Source organism: Callionymus lyra, chromosome 19 (assembly GCF_982586985.1).
Source record: "Callionymus lyra chromosome 19, fCalLyr1.hap1.1, whole genome shotgun sequence".
In the NCBI taxonomy this organism is placed as follows: domain Eukaryota; kingdom Metazoa; phylum Chordata; class Actinopteri; order Syngnathiformes; family Callionymidae; genus Callionymus; species Callionymus lyra.
The window spans coordinates 9,690,310-9,716,398 of record NC_141836.1 but is presented as its reverse complement, the minus strand read 5'-3'; the positions used below and the strand labels follow the sequence as shown (position 1 = coordinate 9,716,398).

The 26,089-nt window shown below is 38.2% G+C and overlaps 1 protein-coding gene across 1 annotated transcript in view; it reads left to right on the top strand.

Moving 5' to 3' along the window:
- The window catches only part of ajap1 (adherens junctions associated protein 1), a 45,210-nt gene extending 21,728 nt beyond the window's left edge, over nt 1-23,482 (top strand). The window contains exons 2-6 of the mRNA XM_087781820.1: nt 929-1,671; nt 12,159-12,246; nt 12,377-12,619; nt 14,348-14,479; nt 16,983-23,482. Coding sequence (XP_087637946.1) covers nt 929-1,671; nt 12,159-12,246; nt 12,377-12,619; nt 14,348-14,420 — 1,147 coding nt within the window. The 3' untranslated portion in view covers nt 14,421-14,479; nt 16,983-23,482. The remainder of the gene's footprint in view (nt 1-928; nt 1,672-12,158; nt 12,247-12,376; nt 12,620-14,347; nt 14,480-16,982) is intronic.
- Nucleotides 23,483-26,089: the final 2,607 nt, after the last annotated feature.

Here is a 26,089-nt window from a genome sequence, read left to right as displayed (position 1 = left end):
TGGCCCTCCCTTAGAGATAGGGTGAGAAGCAAGGTCATCTTAGAGAGGCTCGGAGGCAGTCGAGGGGGCTTCGGGTGTCTGATCAATACGCCGCCACGACGCCTCCCTGGTGAGGTGTTCAGGGTATGTCTCATCGGTAGGAGACCATAGGGTAGACCCAGGAAACTCTAGAGAGACTGTGGGGTTCCTCAGGAAGAGCTGGACGACCTGAACCCGATTAAGCAGAATCAAATTGAATCTCAGAAATGTTTAAAAAACATTCCTCCTATCAGATTATATATTTTTCAAATGTAGCTTCTTGAGCGTTCTTGTAAAACTTAATTTAATATAATCTTTCCTTCTTTCAATTGGCTTAACAACAGTCACAGTATTTACTGATAAAACTGAATAACAAGCTTAACCCTTGTGCAGTTTTTGGGTCAAGGAGACCTGGATGCCTGAAAACAAATGTGTTGGAGGTATCCCTTGTGTTGCCTCTGGGTCAAGGTGAACAAGGGATACCACAAACACATTTGTTTTCTGGCCTTTGGGTCGCCTTGACCCAAAGATAACTTGAACGATGCCACAAACATCTTGGTTTTATTGGGCCTTTAGTTTCAGTTTCAGTTTATTTAAAAGGCCTTGGGGTCACCTTGACCCAGAGATGACACGAAGGATACCACACATATTGTTTTTTTGGACCTTGGGGTCACCTTGACCCAGAGATGACACGAAGGATACGTTTTTGGGCCTTTAGTTTCAGTTTCAGTTTATTTAAAAGGCCTTGGGGTCACCTTGACCCAGAGATGACACACAATTTGACTTAATACTTGAATTGAAGAAGCACCGTATGTTCTTCTTCACTTAACGAAGTAACACAGTTCTGACTCGACTGTCATTTGTTTACCGGAGAAACTAACTAATCATCTACTTCCTTTCGTCTCTGCAGTTTGTCTGCGCTGAGGCCGGGCATCCACGTGGGCCACCGGATGTGGCTCCTGCTGGCTGTGACCCATCTAACGATGGACTTCTCCGCATGCAGCCCGCTCAGTCAGAGTCTGGCGGTGAAGGTGATGCCTAAACCGCTGCCTCGCTCCCGACCTCGCTTGCAGCCCATTTGGGACACGCCCAACAAACTCCACTGGAGGACAGTGAGTCCTCTGGCCCGCCGCCTCCTCAGCCCCGTCTCCTCGCCCCAGGACCTCAGGGCTGGCTTCGGCTCAAAGGTGAAGGGTCAGAAGTTCCGCAAGTCGCCTCATAAAGGACAAACGTGTAAGGAGTGCCGGTGGAGAATCTCTCAGATGGAGGGCGGGGACGTCGCCGAGGGAGCGCTCGCGCCTATAGCGAGTCGGAGCCGAGAGACGTCGGTGAGGTTGTTGCTCAGAGCCCGGAGGCAGCTCAAGTGGGACAGCTATGACAAGTCTCAGGAGGGTCGGACTACCACGGTGGCTGGATTTATCGACTGGGGTCCCACGGGAACAGACAGCGTGGACGACGACGGCAAGCCCGGGCCGAACTCGACGCTGTCCACCAAGGCCTCGACCACGACGGCGCCGACCACCTCCGTCACCACGAGACTTTTCCAAACGACGCTGACTGTAGTGACCACGCCTGAGCCCAAGAGGATAAGCACCACCACTAAAAGCTCCGGGGAGACTGTCAAACCACCAAAGCCATACGGGGAAACACCTGGTAAGAGCGACGCGGTCACACAACCGAGTAACAAAATACTTAAACCGACAAGTTATGTTTGATTTTGAACAACATGGACTCTTGTAGTAGAATTTTCTAGCTATTTTCTTAACTTTTTCACAATGTAACTTTGCTTGAAAGACCCACCTTGAAAGTGGGTCACGTGACCACAACATTTGCATTTGGCAAGTACTGAGCAACTGTTTGAACTTACTAAAAACCGATACGATAGCTTTTATCACGTTTAACATGCAGTAGAAAAGGCAATAGTGAAACTATTTGTAACAATTGCAGTTATACTTTTACGCATCCAGGGGGCGCCAGAAATACAATTTAAAAGTACTTATAGGGCCTTTAATATCGCTAAGTCTCGAGGTCGTGCACAACAAATGCCTATTTTAAGCCAGATTTTATGGATATTTATAGACTAGTAACGCGACACAGTAACACTATTCCGACACTAGACGGGGCCAGAAACACTATCGTTAAAAACTATCCATAGACCTTCAAATACTATTTAATGTACTTTGCTTTATTGGATTTTTTAGATAGTCCTTTGATTAACATACATGTACTTTTGCACTTCCACAAAAATAGATGAACCATGTAGTGGTATAAATATCGGTTCTATACTAGTTATAAAAAAAAAAATACTACGAAAACTTCCTTCCAGATAGGAAATTGGTCGACCCCTCGTGAGTTTAAAATAAAAAAGTGAGCAGCAGTTAATTAAATGTCGAGTAGAATCTGCTTTTAGTATTTGCTTATAATATTGTGCTTCTTTTATACTTGAGTAACATTTGAGATGCTGTACTTTCAAACTTTTACTTGTGTACAAGCACTATTACCATACGACATTTTCATACATTTGTACTTACTTACTTACTGTAGGTACAAGTAAGTAAGTAAGTGTTCTCTTGACCTTTTAAGTATATATTTTATATTATATTTTATATTTAGAGTATTGTTTATAAATTACGTACTTACTTACCTACAGTACAAATAGAATAAAGTTGTTTTAAACCAGGGGTCCTACATTTGAAGCCCTCCTTATTCATGTTTTTAAGATGGCAACTCCATGTGTGTACAATTACAGCAGGTTAAGCAATAAATATCATCATATCTGATCATTTATATATATTTTTATATAGTTTAGATGTTGCAGATTTTAAATGGACTCAATAATAATTTCTAAATGGAATAAAATGACTCATAAACTAGGACAAAAATGGCAGAAATACTCAGTTAAACTACAAAAAATAAGTCTCTCGTCTCATATATATCTCTCTAGGGCCCCTGGCCAGTTGAGTTTGAGGCCCCTGATTCGGAGTATATCTGTGAAACGGTCTGTATTGACTCAAGGATCTTAACTCTGAGTCCCTTCTTTCTCTTCTGAACACATCCGGCAGTCACGAGCGAAGTAAATTGGAGAGAAGATGAGGTTAAAATTGTGATAATGACTCATCAAGCCGTCTCACCTGTTTCCTCTAATGATATAAAGATGGCTTCTTATCATCCGGCGTGAATGAAGAACAGAAGTAATGGGATTTGTATCTCGATGTGATCCTGCTCTTCGGTGACGGCGCCACAGATAAGTGGTTTGAAAACGTGCCAGGAATGTAACCATCAGCATTTTCTTGCACTGTTTTTAAACTATAAAAGTTATGTCTCAATCATTAGAACGAAATCTGTCACTGTCCGACCAACGTTAAGCCTAAAATCCGCAGAGCCAAGCATTAAATATACCGAAGAACCTCAGACTGACTTCAGCCTCCATCAATCATCACAACTTGGAATACTTGAGGACACAAAATATGCGATCATTCCCGCCTAAAAGTTCTGTATCAGCATCTCTGCCTGTCTCTCCCGTTTAACATCACGGACCAAACTCCTCCTGGAGGAAGACGGTCGTGTCAGATGTTACTCTGGAGGGAATTTCTAACATTAGCTCGTCTGTAGACGTGCTGCTCTTTTTTTCATTTTACCGTGTACTGTGTAAAAATCCCAAAGAAAAGGCTTAAAAAAAAAAAGATCATTTTAATACAAGCAACATCTTTTTGGGAAAAATAAATCCTAGCTCTGGATAAGATTGTGTTTATCCTGATTGCTCCTGAGGGTTGAGCTGCATCGCGGCCTACTCCCGTCAGTGTGTGAATGCCTAACTTAGTGCAAAGTTTATGCTGAAAAAGCTAAGAAAAGCGCGTAAGACAAAAGAAAAGAAGTAAGAGCTATTTATTATTTACCATCTTGGGTTGCAAGTTTCATGTTTATTTCACAAACACAAGCTCAAAATTAAATAGAAAATAGATTCAAGGATGGGTCCAAAAATGTAATTGATCCTTATCGTGTGTCCTGTGAGAGACCGGCGTCCTGTCCAGGGTGTCCCCCGCCTCTCGACCTGTAGAAACTGGGATAGCACCCAAGAATGATCTGTCTCGCCTGCATTTAATACAAAACTCTGCAGCAAGAATTTCTGAGCTGCTCTAGTAGAAGAACTCACATTTCCCCCGATCCTTAAAACTCTTCACTGGCTGCCAGTTTCTTTCAGGATCAATTTTTAAATTCTCCTGCTTAAATGTTATAGTTTTTGATTGTTAAAGCGCTTTGTGACCCTGGTCTAGAAAAATGCTTTACAAATAACCTTTACTTACTCACTTACTTACTTAATATACAGCTAAGCTAGGACTGATTTAAAAAGACTTAAAAATAGGCGGAAAATCCCCAAATAAACTGTAAATTGTAAATTAAATTCCGATCAAAAACATACAAAACAACAGAACTAGACTTTTTGATCCGATAATTTGTACACATCCCCCAAACTGTGGCCCAGTGTCGACACGAAAAAACAAGTATAAAATCTCATTGTTTGACTCATAAACTGAGTGAGTGGTTCTAGTTGGTCGACCGCCATCATAGAACTGGAGATTTTCCCACAATTCCCTGGCATTAAAAGGTTTCGCATCACCAGCAATTTATGACATAATGCATCCATTAAGGTAGCATTTTTGTTCCTACAATAGAAAGACTCCAGTGAACTGTAGACAAAGACGATCAGAACATGTGTGCCTGGACCAGGATTCCACTCGTCCCTGAACTCGCAACAATCCATTAGTAACACGAGCCGGTGAAAAATGTGTGAGTCCATTTTTTCCTCCCAGAAGACTTTGTTTGCACCACTTTTTTTTTTTTTAGTTTTGCCAGTTGCGTGAGCAGCTGTTTCCAGCGAGACGAAGGAAGTTTGTAAAGTGATCCTGACATGTTTAAAGTCTATTTAAAATGTGTCTACGCGGATCACATCAAGGTACTCTAGCATGGCCAGGATGGCATGCAGGGATCTACCACAGCTGTTCCATTACTCAGCCGCGGGAGATAAAAGCAACGTCGCCCAATAATACATGTTGTTGTAAGTAAGTTAGTAAGTAATTCATACTTGTAGTCCTTAAAGTCTGTTGTTCACACGACAGCCTGACAGTTTGGGTTGTAATGTAAATGGTTGATTAATCAAACTTGCTTAACCTCTTGGTTAATATTAGTTGAAACAATAATTGGCTGAAGAATCCTTCAAGACCTACCTGGGTCCAGATGGCGCTCCAGAAGAACATACACATTTATTTGTGAATGTGTTTAATAATAAAAAAATACTTTATGATGGAGATTTTTCTTTAAGCCATACAAGTCACTAAGGAATCCTTCAAAAACACCCTAGGTCCAGATGGAGCTGCTGAAGAACATAAAAGACTTTCATTATGATTTATACATCATAAATCAATAAATAGACAATTTAATTTTCCTTTTGAGCCATACAAGTCACTGAAAAATCCTTCAAAAACTTCCTGGATCCAGATGGAACTCTAGAAGAACATTTTAAAAACTTCAAGATAAAAAAAGATCAAGATTTATTCATTCAAGTCAATGAAAAGACAATTTAATTTATCCTTATAAGCCATATACATTTCTGATTAATCCTTCAAAAACCTCCTGCATCCAGATGGAGCTGCAGAAGAACATAGTAATCCCACCATGATTTACAGCAATTAAAGAAAATGAATAGACAATTGTATTGTTCTTTTTCAGCCAAGTCATTGAAGAATCCTTCAAACATGTCCTGGATCCAGATGGAGCTGCTAAAGAACTCCCATCATAATGTATTCATTATAAGACAATGAGTATATTTCTTTAATTTAGGCCATATAAATCACTATTCAATCCCTCAAGACTCTAGATTCAGATGGAGCTCAAGAATAACATACACAATGAATTTGTTGTCTTATGACTAAATCCTGAGGATCTCAATCGGAAAATGCTCATAACTTTCCCGGTTATCAGCCTGGAAATGCAGTGAATAGTTGTTACATGAGCTGTGCATGAGTATGGAGGACGAGCCCCAAAGTTCCCTCAGCCTTCACCTCCGATCCGTCTGTTCATCACGGTTGATTCGAACAGAGTCTAAAGTGTAGAGCAAGTGTGGTGCTAAGCGGGCACATGTAAAATGTATGTTGAGTATCTCAGCATGTATTATTAAAGCAGGACGAACATTGTCATGCAGCACGGGGGGAGCCATGATAGCGACTCATATTTAACATCCTCCTCAAAACTGACGCTCACAGAGGCGTAGAGAGAAACACTTTTCTCAACCGTCGCCATGGCAATCCAGTAGATTTCTACGCCGCACTCTCCATTGAATCCCAATAAAGTAGATAAAACGAATCTCCTTTTCTCACGCGTTAAACCGGGACTTAAATGCTGATGCTCGGTGACAGGCGTGCGAAGTCTCAGCCCCTTCGCCCGATTTACAGGAAGCCCAGCCAAGAGGAGATGAAGGGACCAGACGGAGCAGACGCTGCTTCTTTCAGTTACTCCACAGCTCAGCACTTTCACCGGGGCCTGACGCATGAGCCTGCAGGAGGACGAGTGCAGATGTTGACTGACACATCATTTTTGGGTGAAGGACATTATGATGTCCGGCCCATCTGAATGGTGTCATTGCGCAATGCCGTTATCCAGCCCTCTGTGCGCGGACAGATTTTTTTTACATTGAGATCCTTTTTTAACCTTCAGGATTTGATCAGAAATCATCAGGAAACTTTGTGTTGTAAACATTTGTCGTGGTTGCATTTCAGAATATAGAAATTAAATAATATGAATTAAATAAAAAGAGAGTTAAAATATATAATAAATAAAATACAATTAGAGGAATTGCCATAAGTCGTTATATATAAAAAAAAATATGATAAATGACTCAGAATTATGCATTTATTTTCTTATTATTTTAGAAAAGTCTCACGTTTATCAATTCTGATTTAGTCATTAAAAAGTATTTTGTATTTTCTCTGTTTTCAGTTTGCATTGACTTTTTCAAACGTTTTTTTTTTCTCTCAAATTCAACAGCTTTCTTAATTCAACCCTTGTTCTATCTCGGGGTCAAGGTGACCCAAAGGCCCGAAAACAAATGTGTTTGTGGTATCCCTTGTTGTTCTCTCTCTTTGGGCCTTAGGATAATAAACAGTAGAATAAAGAATACAAATAAATAAATCAATCAACCAATCACCCTAAAATTGCATTTTTAATCTTATAAATGGTATTAAATGAAATTAATCTGATATTTTCTAGGCACCAAATAAAAAAAGGATAAAATATATATGTTTTACGTGTTAGGAGTGAGATACACAAATTAATATTTGAGAAACAAGATTAAAAAAAAATCAGATTTAGGATTTCAAAAAAGACGCAGAAAAAAGATCAGTGGAATACTTGTTCCAATAGGTTTACTCCTGACACCTGTTCAGGGTCTTAAACTGCCTCTTGCCCTGAGCAGCTGGGACAGGCTGTTGCCCTGCCATCACCCCTGAAAAGGGAAGATATGTTAGAAAATGAATAATTGAAATGAAGGGGCAGACAGGGGACCTCAGTGACCCACATTACACATTTTAAAAAAGGAATTTTATCTATTAATGATCAGAATTATCTTGTTATTGATAATGTCCGACACACAAGACAAACTTGAACGTCTTTGTCGTTGAAAAACTAATAGTTTCTGATCAATTTTTCCTTCCTCACACTTCTTTCAAACCCTCGTTCTAAGTGTTGATTTCGGGGTGCGAACCCGTGTTGATTGACGCTCTGACAACGACGTTAATTGGCAATTGTTGACTGACAGCAGCGTTCCGCCGTTGATCGAAGTTCTTCCTCTCACCAGCGGCCTGGTGTTTGTTTGCAGGATCTGAACCGGGATTCGTACCTTCTGAAACAAATGTGCGTTTTGTGCGGCGTGGGCGTCCAGGAGCTTGACCTCCGTGCGCCGCAACTAGATTAAAAAAATTACAGGCTTTTCCAGCATTTTTATGAGGCTTTCAAAGCAGCTCTGTGTGGGCGTCCACTGCAATAACGCTAAATAGCTCTTCTGCTGAGGGTGTCTGCCACCGCCTGGCTGGTATTCATGACAAACCTTCCACATATTTACGCGGCAGTTTAATACACGCTCTCCTTTATCATCCACCTTTTCTTTGCACGGTTGTTAACAGAGAAATGTGACAGTCAATGGTTCTCAGTTGTTTATGACTTTCGGTGGATACTCTATGAACTTATAGCAATAATGAAACGTAGAATAACATCATGACTTCACATGAGTTTCAATTTCTCCATCTCTTGGTCTGGCCCTTGGTCTCCCCCTGACTGGAAGAGTAGGGAATGTGTCTGGGAAATAAGACGGATGAGAAAGAAATACAATCTTCGCATTCAAAACTACCAAAGACCCACATTTTTTGAGGAATTAACCCCTGATCTATCATCCCACCTTTATTTGGTTGTGGGGCAGAATCCAAAGTACCTAGAAAAGGGTTAGCCTGAGCGACCTACACTTGATTTTGTAAAAATAAGTTGTTGATTATTTTATGTCCTTCCTACTTGTAGAAGTTTATTTATTCTTTTTTTTACTGCCTGTTTTGCACATTAGGTCTCAGTACACTGCAATTTCATCTGTGCTGTGCTTCGTCCATACAGTATATTTGACAAATAACTAAAAAGCTTGGCTTGACTTGACTATATAATGAAAAGCAGTGGCTCTACTCTGAGTCCCTTTTGGATGACGGTGCTCAGAATCCTCTAAAATTCCAGTCATTTACTGTTTTTGTCCCGTCACCCACTCCCCAAAGTTTGTAAAGAAGTCGAACAAGAACCAAAGTTATTTAAATCCTGATACTGGAATCCTGATCTCGATAGTCCAGCCTTTCATTTCATTTAGAAGTTTTGGGGGAATAAAAGTCTCTTGATCCAGAACAAAAAGACGTCTACAAGGGAAATAAATGGTCAAACAACTGAAAAACAGCATAGTGTAGTAGCGATTTGATCATAGTTGTTTTTTTGGCTAGTCCTGGTGCGTGTGATATTTGGCACCATACAATTCACACATTGATCTGGATCACCGAAAAGCTTTGTGAAAACTACAGAAAAGGAATATAATATATACATCCATTATACAAGGTTTTTGTTTTCCAGTTTTTCGTAAACGAAGAAATGAAAAAATGAATACCAGCACTCTCAATTAACACAAAACTCATGGACCTCTAGTATCAAACGGCAAAAATTGGACATAAAACACATTCACTCTCGAAAACTGTCAATTTTTCAATACCATGACAACCACTCATACACATGACCACCATGGGCGCTGAAAAACACCACAACACGTTATCAAAATAAACTTAAACTGTGTTCTCCAATAACCTCCTTTGCTAATTGACTGCAGTGAAACAAAAGTGCTAAAAGATTCGAGCCTACAGAGGAGAAGCAATAAATAAACAGTTGCGTCAGCAGTTTTTGCAACATAAACACTCCGCGTTATTAGTTTCCCCGTTTATCTCCGGGACAAACACTCGCTGATTAAAACTTAAATATGAGACGGTCCCCCATTAATTAGCCGGCTGAAAGGTCACGCCGCGATCCCTGATGTCACGTTCGCCATTCAACGTTTCATTTGGAAACGCTGTCGCCGCGAAGGAGAAAATAAAACTCTCACGCAGCTTCTTTATGTGATTTAATCCGATCGGGTCTTAGTGGACAAAAGAGTGGCTTTTTTTTCCCTGAAAGAGTAGATTTTCACTCTGAATAAATTCTCCGTGGGGATCACGGCTATTGATCAAGGTCAAGGCCAGACTCCATTATGTCTGGATTTAGATGTACATTTATAAATGGACACTTTTAGCTTCTCATCCTTTGACGTCAGCGGCCGGAGAGATTGAGGGACGGAGCAGATTGAAGAAGGAGATAGAAATGCTAATGATGAGACCAACGTGGTTCTCCTGGAGCACTGCAGACCCACCAGGACAGCACCATCTTCTTCTTCCACAAGAGCACCTTGAACCAAAAGCTAAAGCTAACTTTGACAGCTATAACTAGCTTGCTAGTCCTGCCTCAACTGTGTTGAGTTACAATAAAAGCCAGGGAAGCGTTTGATGCTAAAGCTAACCTTGACAGCTCCAGCTAGCTTGCTAGTACCGCCTCGACTGTGTTGAGTTACGATTAAAGCCGGGGAAGCTTTTCATGCTAAAGCTAAAGCCAACTTCAACAGCTACTGCTAGCTTGGAAGCATCGCCTCGACTGTATTGGGTTACAATGAAAGCTTGGGAAGGGTTTGATGCTAAAGCTAGCTCCACTTGCTACAGCTAGCTTGCTAGCACTGCCTCGACTGTGTTTAGTTACGATGAAAGCCGCTTTGATGCTGAAGCGAAAGCTTGCCTCAACTGCTACAGCTAGCTGGCTAGTACCACTTTGACTGTGTTGAGTTGCAATAAAAGCCAAGGAAGCGTATAATGCTAAAGCTAGAGCTAACTTTGACAGCTACAGATACCTTGCTAGTACTGCCTCAACTGTGTTTAGTTACAATGAAAGCCGGGGCAGAGTTTGATGCTTAAGCTAAAGCTAACTTCGACAGCTACTACTAGCTTGCTTTTACCGCCTCAACTGTGCTGAGTTGCGATGAAAGCCGGGGAAGCCGTTTGATGCTAACACTAGCTCTGGCTGCTACAGCTAGCTGGCTAGTTCCACCTTGACTTCCGCGTGACAGGCCTGGGAGACCAGAGGAAGTCGAAGTACTAGGACTGGGTCCACGCTAGACGAAGAACAGTCGGTGTCAATCGGTTTTGAGTTGTTTACTCGTTACACCTTCACCATCCAAAAAATGTAAATCTCCTTATGTTCTTCCGCTCAAACCCTTGAAAATAAACTCTGAATCAAAAACAACTTTTCTACTATCACAACAAAATATTTACAGAAAATACAGAGTATACAAACAAATATTTACTGCATTTAAGTGTATCCTATAACTGAGTCTTACGCAATTATTAAAGTTTTGTTTTAACTATAAGCCAGGTGTCAACCTTGTTTCCGGGTTGGGTGGAAACGCCAACGTTCGAGAGCAAAAAGAAAGAGGTTGGTTGTTGTTTCATGGAAGCGAAGGCTGCACTCGATAATTTGACCAAGTCTTCTGAGGACGAAAGGCCGGGAGTGACAGGCGGGCAGCTGGCTGATGGGGAAGGCGAGATGCTTCCAGGCCATGTGGCGTTTTGGTTATGACAGCTTTTCCCCCCCCTGTGCGACTTGTCACCTGCCGCAGTGTCTTAATCACCTTCATGCTCAATCAATTACCGACGCGTGTACATGGCGCCGGTGTCACTGTGAGGAGGGGAATGTATACATATCTCACAGTGTGAGGTATCGCTAATATAGTACTTTGCATAAACTGTTTCATGCCTGTTTTATTGTTTAAATGTGTTGATTTAATTGTCTCTTAAATAGATCTTGAACCTCTACTGTATCATCAGTGTGTGTCTTTTTGTACAAAACTCTCTTTTCATTGAAATATTTACATTAGAAAATGTGCTTAAGCCACCCCCACTGAAAAGTCTTTTGTGGGGATGAAATCTTGTTTACCATTACCACGCCCACTCTGCTGTGATTGGTCAAACAATAAAGTTGATAGATAGTTAGATAGATGATAGATGATGGATGGATGGATGGATGGATAGAACAGCAAGGTTCATAAAAGCAAGAACAAAGTGCAAACAAAAGAATAAAGTGCAAGGGTTGATTTTCACTGGACGTCATCGGTTCTGGAAGTCTCCACCTCCAAGGGACTTGTTGTATAAACAAAGTGGGACGTGATTACAGCTCGGCTACAGGAGGCGTGAAGCCATTATTACATCATGATAGACAACAATCTTGTAACCTCTCGTTCGCCCAGATTTCAGAATGGGAGTAACTTCATAAAGTACTTACTTCAAAACATTGTCGGTAAGTCAGGAAAAGTTGGGTTTTTAAATGAGTCGCCCTTTAAAGACAATTTTATGGTTGAGAAATCCCTCTTATGGGTGTAGTAGCAACCTCCTGCCACTACACGGCACTGTTTCCCATCACAAAAGTGTTAAGTTAAAGCAGAAAAAGTCTTTCGTTTAAAGATTTTAATTCCAATTTTTCTCCTTGTGTGTGTCCAGGTTTGGCAGTCCACCAGATAATCACAATCACTGTGTCCCTCATCATGGTTATCGCAGCCTTGATCACAACACTCGTCCTTAAGAACTGGTAGGAAAGATTCTTCTTCTTTTCTTCACCCTTCCCTATCCTTCGGTTCGAGCCCCGGAACCGCCTCCCCGCGGTAGGTTCAAGGTATGATTTTATCTTTGCTTCTTGTCTTTGGTGCGTGTTTTTGTAGCTGTGCGCAGTCTGCAAATGGCCGCCACAATAGCCATCAGCGCAAGATTCACCAGCAGGAAGAAAGCTGCCAGAACCTGACCGACTTCACCCCAGCCCGGGTGCCCAGCAAGGTGGACATCTTCACTGCCTACAACGACGGCCTGCAGTGCTCGCACGAGTGCGTACGGACTGCCGTGCCCATCTACTCGGACGAAATGATCCAGCAGACGCCCGTCTACAAAACTTCGTACAACGGCAACAGGTATGTTTTTGAAAGCTCCTTCAAAACTATTGTCTTTGTAGCTTGAGACCCAAATAGAGCTCCGTGTCCTCGCCGGGATTCGTTCAAGGCCGATCTGTTCCCGACTTAGAGAGAAGATTAGTTTAGATACAAAGTCAATTCCCACAATCGCCATCCTTATGTTCCTCCTTTTCATGCCAAGGAGAGAAAAAAAAAAAACAGAAGATACTTTTACCAATTTAGATCAAAGATATGAAACGCTCAAACACTTCCTTTTATCTCACGCGTCCTCAAGAAATATTCCTTTGACTTGTTTTTCTTTCTGAACTGTAGCTTAAATGTCTTCAGTCAGGGACTGAAAAGAAAAAATCTTGCCTTCATTATTTCATCGTTTGAAGGGAGTGAGTTTGTCCTGTCTACTCTCGACTAAAGCAAGGTGTGGCCCTTGAAATAAAAAAAAGCCTTTGCAAATAACAAGACAAAAGACTTCAAATACAAGTCACGATATTTCCTGTACGATTATTACCTCTGCCAGAGAACTCATTCAAGATGACTTCATAGGGATTTCAAGCAAATACATTTTAGATAAAAGGACTTAAATCTATAGATGCATCTCTTGTTATGTCAGGGGGGTCCAACTGAATCACACAGGGGGGCAAAAATCCCTTAACAGTCGAGGTGAATCTTGAGAAAAAATTGGAACAGGAAGTATAAGTCTGACTGCGATATTTCCTTTCAGTTAGTGATAGTTAATTCAAAATTCACAAATTATCTACTCAACCTTATCTTGACTTCCTTTCAGAGGTGTCCCTTCCATTTTAGAGTTATAGGCAAAATTTATGTTCTTTCTAATGTAGCGACTGATGTTCTTCGTCTTTATCTTCGTCCAAAAAGACTTGTATTGAAGCCTCAAAATTATTCCTAAAACTTAAACATGTCTACATTTTAAGCTTGTTTTACGCGTAAGATCCCAGGCTATCACTGTAAATCTTTCGCATTGACACTTGCAATGTTTTTGAATGAGGAAAAACTTAGAACTATCTTTACAATATACAATATTTAAGGTTTTCCTTCAAAAAAAATCTGCGAGTTGAGGCTTCAATCCAAGATGGACGTTACAGACAAACAATATGAAAGTATTTGGAGGTTTTTAAGTGTCTTTTTGGACAAAAATAAATACATAGACAACTGAGCTCCAGTCGCTACATTAAAATGAACAAACGTTTTTGTCTATAACTCTAAAAAAGAAAAGATTTATCTGAAAATAACCCCAACCTTTAGTTGACATGAGGTTGAGTAGAAAATGGGTGAACTTTGAACTTGTGGACTATCCTTTAATTTGTAACAGATCTTCTTAAAGCATTTAGATCCACAGATTGCGAGTTTTTAACTATTTCTGTTGTAAAAATCTGGATTACGTTTGATGTAAATTGAAATAATGTCACTTTTCACTGTTCTATAACTGAACCGGTCCATCAGTTTTATTGTTATGAGAAGTAGAAACCTCTGTTCCTTATGTCATCTAAAACACCGGTATCTTCAAAGGTCAGGATATTGATCATGATCGTGTCGAATCAGGTCGAGTCAACGCGATCTGGACGATCGATAATCCGACTTGTAGACAATTTCGTAGACGCGTGTTTCCCGTCTGTCGTCTGAGTGCGCCTTTTGAAGTTTCTATTTTGGACGGCGTGGAAGCGCAATCTGCATATTACCCATCCTCCCTGATGTGTTCATCCTCTCCCACAGGCTCTCCCCGACTGAAAGGCAACTGATTCCTGTGGCCTTTGTGTCAGAGAAATGGTTCGAGATCTCTTGTTGACGGCATGAAAGCTTTCATCTCTTCCTGTGGTGGAAGATACCGAGTGAATTCATAATCTGGTAGGTACCGGGCTCGCTTTTGTCGCTGTGCAAATCATTGCCCGCGTAATAGGCGCAGCCGTCGCTCGCCCTACTTTTGGGGGGAAATTGACATATGTTTGTTGTTTGTGACACAATTATTCTCCTCGCGCTCTTTTGTGTGGTATCTGAAAGGGGGATTAAGGGATGTAATTCCACGCTAAATCACGGGGAGGCGAGGCGTTGTTTGCGGCAGGAACAGGCTTCACGCCCGCGGTAACAACGTCTTTTAGATCGTCCATTAAGTTTGCACCATCATGCAAATAGTTGCCCGGCACTGAGGTTAGCTTGCTCCGGCGTCAGCGAGCTGCTGGACGCCCTGGGAGGGGGGGGGGGGGGGGGGAATCTCATGTCTGCCATTGACCTAGTTTTTAAGAAGAATGTATCGCCTGCAGGGGCCGGAGTGAGACTGCTGTCTTGATAACGTCTGGACTCGCATTAAGGCTTTTGTGGCTGCGGTGTAAAAAAAAGAAAAAAAAGCTCTTAGATATCTCCGCAAGGTTGTTTTAAAGTAAAGTGAAGACGCTGTATTTGTGGTGGCATGTTTTTTCAAAACATTAAATGATAAATACTTAAAGATGGTGATGTTATGATGTATTTATAGCAAGATGATCCCTTTAAAATGTTGTTTTTTTACTGCACCACAGATATAACTTTAATTGATGTGATTGTGTCATTAACAAGAAATGAGAAAGCGCATACCCCTGCCAAGGAGTCAAATTTGACATGTTTTTAAAACCATGGCAAACTATGAAATTATTATCACATGATTCAAGGATTTTATAACCATTTCGCCCACAAAAAATAACACAACATGTTGCAACCCTAAAACAATGAAACATGGAAAATGCATTTTGCTTGTTTTATTTGATCTTGATCTCTTGATTTTAATGTTTTAAAGATTAAGTTCCAGAAACTTTTAAGTTATTTTCTCAACTGACATAATCACAAAACGTCCTTGGTGGAGATAAGGACGATGTGTTGCTGTGTGTTCTTTGATAGTTTTAAGAAACTAAAAGCTAAAGAATGCCGAGACCGTTTCATGGAAATAAACCGGTAAGGAATTTCTGTCTTCATATGCCGACTGAGATTTCTTTTGCAGTCTTTCTTGATAAGGGGTCCAAAAGGTGTCGCCTTGACAACATTAAACGTTGTTTTTGGTTTTTTTAAAGAAAAGGGAAACTTTATGTTTCATCAAAGGCTGATATTATGATGATTTAATTATCAATTAAGTTTAAACTTTTCCATGATAGTGGTGAACATCCTTTATAAGAGATATATGGCAGTCAATGATTGTTACTCTGTGAAATTATTGATTTATTTTAAACTTGCCATTTTAAATGATCTAAAACATGTCAATAACGTCAACCATCGATAGATTTGGCACAAAATAACAAATTAATTAATTAATAACAAACATACATTTTAAATATGACTGAGTATAACAGTGATAACTATACAAGAGAGTGATTTGCCCCGTTTTGAAAAAAACTATGAAATATACAAAATAGTCAAATCAAATTGATAATTTGGACTTTTATCTACATTTTAAAGTTAGAATGGTGTTTCTATGTGAACGTATGCTAGAGCAGGAGATGTTTGAAAAACGTCGTGGATTTGAGACTTTATTGACCTCGTCCTATTCATACCTTATGGGAAATTTATCGCAGAAAAATGTATATTCTGTTGAAAAAAAAGCTATAGCATCGCGAGTCCGATAGAGCTGCACGTTTTTATGTATTTTTTTTGTTTGTATGCACTCAACGGATAATAAGAAGAGGCCTAGGGAAGAGCAATACTGTAGTGGCCCAGCGAGCACTAGTAACAGATTACAAGGCTGACCGACTGATTTAATGCTCTTAATTTGTACGTTTTTTTCCTCTTCCTGAACGACGTTTGGTGGATTTGTCGTTTGACTGCATTAATCCCTCTGGAGATCCCCTTCGGAAAATTGGGTGACTGGATCACTTGTGTTTAAGTAGCGCTCATAAGTTAGTCTTACTTCTGGGTATATACTAAGCCACCAGCAAGACGCGTCGCCGTAGCAACCGAGCCTAGCGAGTTGCGCTGTACAGCTCACAGACGGACCAAGACGTGAACGACAACAAGACATAGAAGTGCAAATTGACAACTTTAAGGAACACTGATTGGTCGAAATGCACGTTTAAGAAATGCTTGATTTATACAATAAAAAAAATACAAATTTTATCACACATGTTTTCGATATGAATATCGCACGTGCCAATATCGATATTTTTTGCCAATATCAATATTTTTTCGATATATCATGCAGCCCTAGAATAAATCATCTTTTCACTCCTGCCCCAAAATTCATAATTAAACTAATAGCACGAGGAATGAATGAGTCCCTGAGTCTATTAGTGTTGCATCATGGGAGGAGCATTCGTGCACTTCAAAAAAAGTTGTTCTTAACTATACATGGTCGTGGATAATTGTTTTTTTGTTTTCTCTACCTTTCCCACAGGATCCAATCGGAGACCAGAAACACAAGAAAACTTCTTTTTGTAAAAAAAAATGGCTCACTCTTTGGACGCTGGTGAAGATCTTTATTTTTCTAGAATTGACGAGCAAAGCAGCTAAAGACGCTGCCATTCCACACTCCCAAGAACTCAAGATAAGAAGACGACATGTAGGTACATTCGCGCCACGTCGCGGAGCCGAGAGAGCGAGAGAGACGGGAATCTATTTATTGTTCGACGACGTGGGCGGAAGAGGAACTGTATTTCTGAACAATGTGCCAATAATGCCACTATGTGCCACAACTTGGAGAACAAAAAAAAAAAAAAAAAAGGATCAACACCAACTGATGGACAAAGAGACAAGAGTTTGACTCAACTACATAGTATGTTGTGTTTTCTTTTTTTATTTAAAGATGTGACAAAAATGCTACAAATGTATTTGTTTTTAAAAAATAGTTTTAAGAAGAAATGTATCACTCAAAAGACGATTTATATGAAGCGCTACTCTATCACGGGCTGGGGGGGAGGAAAAAAGGGGGGAGAGAAATGGAAATGCTTTATTTAAAAACAAATGTTTTTAAGAATATTTCTTAGGCTCCCAGTTAAACGAATAATCAGGATAGTTGTTTCTATTTTTTTACACAGAGACGTCACATTAACACGAGAAGTCCCGCGCAGAGAAGGAGGAACCATCTGAATGCAAGATTATTTATTTATTTATTATTATTTATTCAATGATGCTGTTTTGTTTTTTGTTTTTTTTTCGGGGGGGCAGTCGAGTTGAGGGCGAGTGCACGGAGCTGGACAGGACATTTCTACTGCCTCAGGTCTGTCTAGCTCTGTCGCGCACGTTTTGGTTTTTTCAATCCAGCGGCTTCACACGCGTTCACAGCAACTCATTTCGACGAATAGACAAAGACATCCGACGATCTCATTGGGTCGCATATCACATTCCGATTACTTTGCACTTTCTTTAAGCTCCAGCCAATAACGTGTCGCCGGAGATGAAGCAGGAAGTAGAAGAATCCGCCGAGAGGAGGTTAGAAGGTCGAGCTGCCAAGACGACAAGAATTGTTTCCTCTCAGGGCCTGATTTATTAAAGCCGAAAAAGTCCCATAATCAGTTTTTGGAATGTGTATATTATTGCATAATCTTTTGTCAGATTCCTACCCTCTACCGGCGACCACTGGGTGGCGCCGTGACAATTTTGGGTCGCCAACAAATTGACGAAGCGAGGACAAGCAAGTGCCAGATTAGCTTCTTCGTGTTTTACCTGCAACATTTACTTCGACTTCTACTTCTAATACTACGTGCTTTGGCCCCGATATGTCTCCAACAAAACTACTATCGAAACAAATTTGACGGCGAGTTCCGAAAATTGTTAATTTTACTAGTAATTCTCTGCCGTGTCGACGGCCACAGACCAAATGAAAGCTGTAAAAAAAACATTTGTACGATGTTATTTTTAAGTTATTATACAATGATTTTGGATCTGTCTAGCTAACCTGAGTTGACACCCCTGTACTACCGGCTATACTCAACTGTTGCAGTGCATTCTGGGTCTTATCGTGTTGTTTTTCATTATTTAGAGGCTGCGTGAGAAAAGTGATCCGGTGACGTTCTGAGTTGCCATGGAAACGCAACGGAGGTTTCTCGAATGTTTACGATGGAGGTGAAAAATGTTTTCGGTGACATAGAAGTTTCATACGTGGAGCAGAAGTACGACTAAATTGAACAAATCGAGTGAGAAGAAATTTACCTTAGTGCGGCTTTAAATCGGGTTTCGGCGTAAAATTATGATTTTGTTTCAAGTGAAAGTCCTTAATCAGGAATAACATAAGTTTTGACGTATTATGAGCATGAAAATCTTCCTTGTGTTGGTATAAAAACCCAGGATATATGTGCACTGTACACACACACCTTTAGTAAATCAGGCCCAGTGGAGGAAAAAACTGTTTTTAAACGTTATAATCCACGGAAATCGAACGTACGATGTGTTACGGTACGAGAGGTTTTTAAAAAACAGCCATCTTACGAGAAACAAAGCACAAACACGACGTGACGCTCCTGGCTGCAGACGGCAATATGTACAGACCGCGAGTCCAAGCACAGGGACGTGGGACAGCGAGAGACTCCTTGGTTCAGATGGTTGTGGATTAACACTGTGGTACCAAAACCTGCTTTCGCCCATTTAAAAAAAAAAAAACAACGGCCACACGAGATCGACCGCGCGTCGGCCTCACTTCGACATATATTTTTGTGACTGAAGCGTGCAATCTTACCAGAGGGTTACGAACACTTAATGTATATTCTACACATGTAAATGTATTTTCTATATATTTGCTTCTACTTGTGTATAGGTGTGTTCTATTTTTCAAAGGCCTCGCCCGCTTTCTGGGGAGGTTTTCAACTAGGTCTGGGATAGTGTCTTTGTTTACATGTGTAACTACAGTATTTCTTTGGAAACACAAAAACTAACCTTGTGCCAAGCTTCCTACCTGCACTTTGGAGCAGTGTGTGTGTGTGTTATATCTTTAGCTACAGTATAATACTTCAGTAGACGCTGCGGTCGTTTCAAGAGAGACTTTCAGGGTCGAATGTTTCCCAAACAAAAAAACAAAAAAAAAAAGAAGAAGAAAAATTGTGCTGAGATGACGTCCGGTTGTTCTTCAACGTCATTTTTACATCGATGCCATTCTTCAGTGTTTCCTTACGTTAATAATAAACAGTGTGTATCGAAACCGTAGAACCACTTCATTTGCTCCAGACTGGGTTTTCATTCATTCATTCTTCTAAATTTCAGACGAAAAAAACACTAATTTTAATGTATTCCTTAATTTATGCGTCTTGATGTAGCGTCTATTTTGAAAGTGTCTCATCAGGATTGTTGAATTAGGTCAGAGGGTGACTCCAATTTAAGACATTTACCAGAAAGCGTTTTTTAAATATTTAGACTTTAAACTTACACTTACGATCAAATCACTTCTTAAAGGTGGTGACAAGCATTTTATGAACTACTCCAGGTAAAGAAAAGTAATGTACGCGACCTTTAAAGTTCCTTATATTCCCAAAGAAACGAACGAGAAATCTGGTAAAGCATGAGATATTTACTTTATAAACACTAAATTAACTATTAATTAAAAGTAGCTTATGACATATTTAGCAAATGTTTAATTTTAACAAATAAATGAGAGTTTATTTATTTATTTTTCCATCTCAAACTTTGTATAAGTCTATAGATATATATAATACTTTTAGTGCCAAATGCTGTTGACGTGGACTGCAATGCCCAACATTTACACAATTTTTCTGTTTGTTCACCAATGTTTACTTTTCCTTTTGTTTCCAAAACCTTTGGTCCTGAAACGAGGCTTCGACTGTCGACAAACACACAAAGCAAGCCACGGAAACGCCCGCTTCACATACTGTATGTTCTTACCTTTTTATCTTTGTGTGTGGATCAAAGGAGTTGCTGGTGCTATTATTAGAGCGTCATTTCATTGTTTCATAACAATTTATTAATGTCCCAATATTTTCTTTCATATTCTCCCCCTTTTTTTCTATATTTATTCCCTTTTTTCTGTCAAGAAATATTAATGTATTTCACTTTTAATGAATCCCTTCCTTTTTTATGTGTGATTCCATAAAACTTTTTATTTAAATCGTTTTTTTTTTATATTTTTGTAAAATAAGGTCATGTCAAGTACTTACTGAAAAAAAAGAAAATTTAAGTTGGACTAGGTGATTTTCAAAATGATGTGAGCAAGCAGAATTTGAAATTTAAAAAAATCAAACCCCTGCTTTCCACAGGATTGTATTCCGTTCATCTGCTTATTCAAAAATGCTGCCATGAATACATATTTTTATCGTAGTTTATTTGTATATTTCCCTATTTTACACCAAAAATGTGATGTTCTTTTTCTTTAATAAGTCATGTTTGTGACTTCATTGTACAAAAAACAAATATAACTTGCATGTGCTTATTAAAAAGATGTTACCATTTATTTATATTTTTTCATATGGTTTTTCTTTTTATGGTAAAATAAGTTCATGTCAATGACTTACTCAAAAAACTAACTTAAAGGTGGACTAGGTCTTTGTCAAAACAGTGTGAGCAAGCAGAATTTGAAATGTAAAAAATCAAACCCCTGCTTTCCATAGGATTTTATTCCTTACATCTGCTTATTCAAAAAAAAAATGCTACCATGAATAGATATTTTTATCCTATAGTTCATTTGTACATTTCCCTATTTTACACCAAAAGAATTGATTTTCTTTTTCTTCAGTAATTCATGGATGTGACCTTCATTCTACAAAAAAACAACTTAACTTGCATGTGCTTATTAAACAATGTTAACATAATACTTGTTTTAATTTGTATATTTCCCTATTTTAAACAAAAAATTAAAATTTTCTTTTATAAAAAACATATTTTCAATTAGATTTTTCTGTTTCCTTTATCCAGTATTTGAAAACACGCTCAGAAAAACACTTTAGATTCCAAATAAATGTCTTTACTGACGATGTATTTACGTCCCACTGCTCTTGTTAAGTGTTGCAGTCCATGTTCGGTGACACGTCCACAGAGACGTGAATCGTTTTAAACTCGTGTTTAAGGGGACGATAAAATCTGCGACACCATCAGAGGGAGTCCGTCCACTTCCTGTCCCGGGAGGCTTATCTTCGCAAAAAAACAACAACCAGGCAGTGGCAGAGGTCAACTTAAAGGGCACATTGATCTGCAAAAAAGACAACAAAAAAAAGCATCTTTTACCTCAACATGAAACGCCTTGTTGTTGTTGTTGTCGTTGTGTCTGTTCTTTTTTTCTTCTGACACGTTTATCGCCGTCATCGGGTGAAACGTTCCTCACTTCAAGGGTCTTTTTCACGAAGACATTTTTCTCCCGGAACGAGTGCAGACGCCGGTTCTGTCTCCTCAGCAGCTCGTGTTAAACCCTCAGCACAAACAAACTGTCAATCAAGCAGCTTCTTTTTTTTTTTTGGTTGTCGGGATGAAGCGCTGATCTGGAGCGAGGCCACAATTCAGGTTTTCGCGTGTCAGACGTCCGAGCACGTGCCGCCGCCGGCTCTTTATTGACGTGTTTTTAACGTGTTCCTGAACACCACACGTGATGTTTTCCGCTGACTCGTCGCGAGAGGTGAAGGAAGGAAACATCCCTGAGAAAAATCATCCGTTTATTTAGCGAAAAACTCAAATTAAACAAAGGTTTTGCAAAGAATCTTAACCTTTGTGTTAGCTCCGGGTCAGAGTGACCCGAGGGTCGGAAAAGGGTTAAGTTGCGTCATTGTTTATCAACTCATTTCACAGTGAATGAATAAGAATAAATCAGTTATTATTGCATCTGATATTTGTCATTGACGCAACATTGGTGTCGAGATAAAGGGGCTAAGTTTATGTTTAATGACTCATTTTTTTCTGTTTAATAAAAAAAAAAAGTGGATAAAAAGTGTTAAAAAATCCTCAATCACAAACCTGTACGTGTGGTTTTTCTTTTTTCTTTTGTTTTAAAGGGATAAATACTTCACTGATCAATTAAAATAATTGTCTAATTACGGATCTAAAAATGATTATTTTGTATTTTTGCAGAGAAAGTTGTGCGTTCAATTTAATGTGATTTGGTGGAAGTCGACACTTAAATTTGATTGATTCTTTTTGTCGAATAAGACCAAAATAAGTATCGTAAAAATAAAAAGCTCCATCTTGAAAACTGTACCCACTTGCCAGTAAATGTGTTTTTCTTTTTCTGAGACATTGATTTATTTGTTTTTTTGTTTTTTTTTGTATCAACTGTCACTCACTCGGCTTCGACGTCTTCAATCCCACGTCCCCCCGGTACGAGACTCAGACTCAAAGATACCGACACGAACGAAAACTCTCCGCTAATCCCCGATCTAGATGAAGAACGATAACCACCCGAGTCCGCCTTTCATTAGCGAACGAGTTGAAAACAGACGACAAAGAGCTCAACTAGCGTCGAACCCCGACGGACACGATGACGACACAAAAGCAGACGACGACACAATAATGGGAGTGTTTTTATATGATTTAACGAAAAGAGAATCGCTGGTCCATCGACGCTGATTTACAATCACCAGTCACACTTAACATGAGGGACGTCGTGCTGTCGCCATACAAATGAAGACTTTGTACTTTGTGACTTTGAACTTTTTATATTTGTGTTTAATATATCAATGAGTACCTCTGTTGACTTTTGTACACACACACACACATACACACACACACTTATATCTGTGACAGCTAAATGTTGTACAACTTTCATTTTCGTGTCGGATGGACAACACACCTCTTCCTTTTTTGTAGTTCTTGGTAACTGTTGAGACTTTTTTGGGTGACTTTTCATTTGTTGACTCTTGTACTACTTAAGCTCTGTATTTGCAACTGCACTGTAAATGCGACTCGGATCGGATTCGTCCTCTGTACATTTAATACTCCAATGTTGCTATAAATAAAATGTGAAACTACGGCTTGAATCTTTTTTAATTACAGCTGCAGATCTTACGTTAATCAATATCACGATTAATGAAGAAACGTATAATTGCAAAAATGATATTTTAAAATACTGATCCTTTTTGTTTATAAATGATTTGATAAAAACAAACATTTATTTCAGAGCAAAAATTCCTTTTTTTCAATATACCAATATGAAGATATCACTGTGTTTATATTAATAAAAATAAATGTATAATAAAACGAAACGATAATAATACTGAAAAAAGATTCATGTATTAAAAATCAGGAACAAAAAAAGGATAAAAACAGGGTTATTTTATTTATTGTTCTATTATTTTATTATAAATAATGTAATTCCCAAATCATATTTTAAAATACACAGTTAAATAAATATTACTTTATTAAATATTCGAATTATTCAGAAACACTAATAATAAGCTTGAAGGAAAGGTTTAAGATTTAATTAAGATTAAGAAATATGATATTAAGGAAATAATTTAAAAATATATATATTCTCCTTAAAAAAATGTTTTTCTTATATTAAAAAAAAAGTATTTTTAAAATAAAGAGTTAATTAAATATTATATTGATATTAAAATTTGAAATATTCAGAAACAATTTCAAAAAGCTGGAAAATATTTAGGATATAAAAAAAATTAAGAAAGATACTATTAAAGAATTATTTTTTTTAATAAGTTCTTTGATTTATTTTCCTTAACTAAATATTATTTTTGTATTAAAACGTTTATTTATTCAGAAACAATTATACAAAATATAATTGTATAAAAATATTTAGGATTTACTAAAAATTAAGAAAAAAAGAAATAAAGAATACAAAATGATTACTTTATTTACCTAAAACGGTTGTTTTTTTTCATTAAAAAAAAGTTTTATATCGTTTTTTAAAAAACACATTTAATTAAATATAATTATTATATTAAATATTCGAATTATTCAGAAACACTTGTAATAAGCTTGAAAAAGATTGAGGATGTAATTAAGATTAAGAAATAAAATATTCAGGAAATAATTAAAAATATATATATATTCAAATCTCGAATTTCTAAATACAAATAAATATATAAATATATAAAAAATATTTAGGATGTAATACAAAATTAAGAAAGAAAGTAATAAAGAATTAAAAAAACTATAAAATTAAAATGTTCTTATTTGAAAAAATAAATAAATCGTAATATCCTTTAATAACATATTATATATATATATATATATATATATATATATATATATTATAAAACTTTGGTTATTTAGAAACACTTATAATGCGCTCAGAAAAAGATTTAAAAAATCTTTATAATAATTATCTTTTATAATTTATTATTAACTTACAACTATATTATTAAAACTTTTTGTTTTTCTTACTTGAAAAATTTACAAATACTTTTTTTTTTAAATATACAGTTAATTATATTATATTATTATTATTATATTAAAACTGTAATTATTCTGCTTTTTCCTTTAAGAAAAAAACGATTAAACATTTAATATATTTGCCTTGAAACGTTTTATTCACTTATTTGAAAGAAAAAAAATATATATATAATATTTAATAATTATTTATTATCATTGTGAGTGAATTCATATGTTTATTTATTTGTGTTTTAATGGAAAATTGAAAGACTAAAAGCAACAAAGTTGACTGCTTTAATATTATAAATAAATTGGTGAATGTGACCAGATTATATAATAACATTTGCCTTACATACGCTTAAATATATATATTTACTGAGCTTTTATCAAAAACAATATATTCTGCTCACATGTTCAAGTGTTAAATGATAAAAAGTGACTTAACATTCCGCTCACAAACACACCTGCTGCCGTTTAAATGCCTCGTTTAATTAAAAACGCAACGTTTCAAGTGGCTCTGGAATGAATTGGAGGCAGAAAAGATGGAGAACACAATAGAATCCTTAATACCTGAACAGATAAACCAAAAGAAAACAGCATTTGTAGAGTAAAAAAAAAAAATCTCTTATCACAACAGCATCTCTGGTGTCATCAATCACGGCTGCCGTGCTTTGTACAGTGACAAAAATAACATTGGTCCCATCGCTCTTCGGGATAAACATCTCCAAAATGAGTGCTGGCATATTTGCGGGCCGAGCCACAAGTGCTGCAAAAGCTATTTTTCTATCTGATTAAGGTGTGAAATGGCTTCTGAGCGGCCTTTTCTTCCTCCGCCGAGCAGTCGGCCATTAATAATAGCATTGATTAAAGCTTCATGAGGCCGCCATTAGTATTCCCGTCACAGTCGTCTCGCCGTTTAACATTCAAACAAAGTTAAAACCTGACGGCAGCTGCTCTCTCGGCGAAGCTTTCAACCGTGAGGATCGCGTCAAACACGCTCAGACCTTACGAAAATCCTGTGATTAAGTCACTTATTTAGTTCTTGATGTAGTGGTGGAGTCGAGCACTGAAGATGTTTTGGAGGAATTTGAGCAAATATTCACGTGTACTCCTCCTGGTACTATTCCTGGTGAGGACCAGGTCGTTGTCTCGGAGAAGGTTCCAGCAGACGGGGAGATGACCGGGATGGTGAGAAGAGAAGGCGCCAAACTACAAATACAACGTCCACTGAAAACAAATACAAAATTT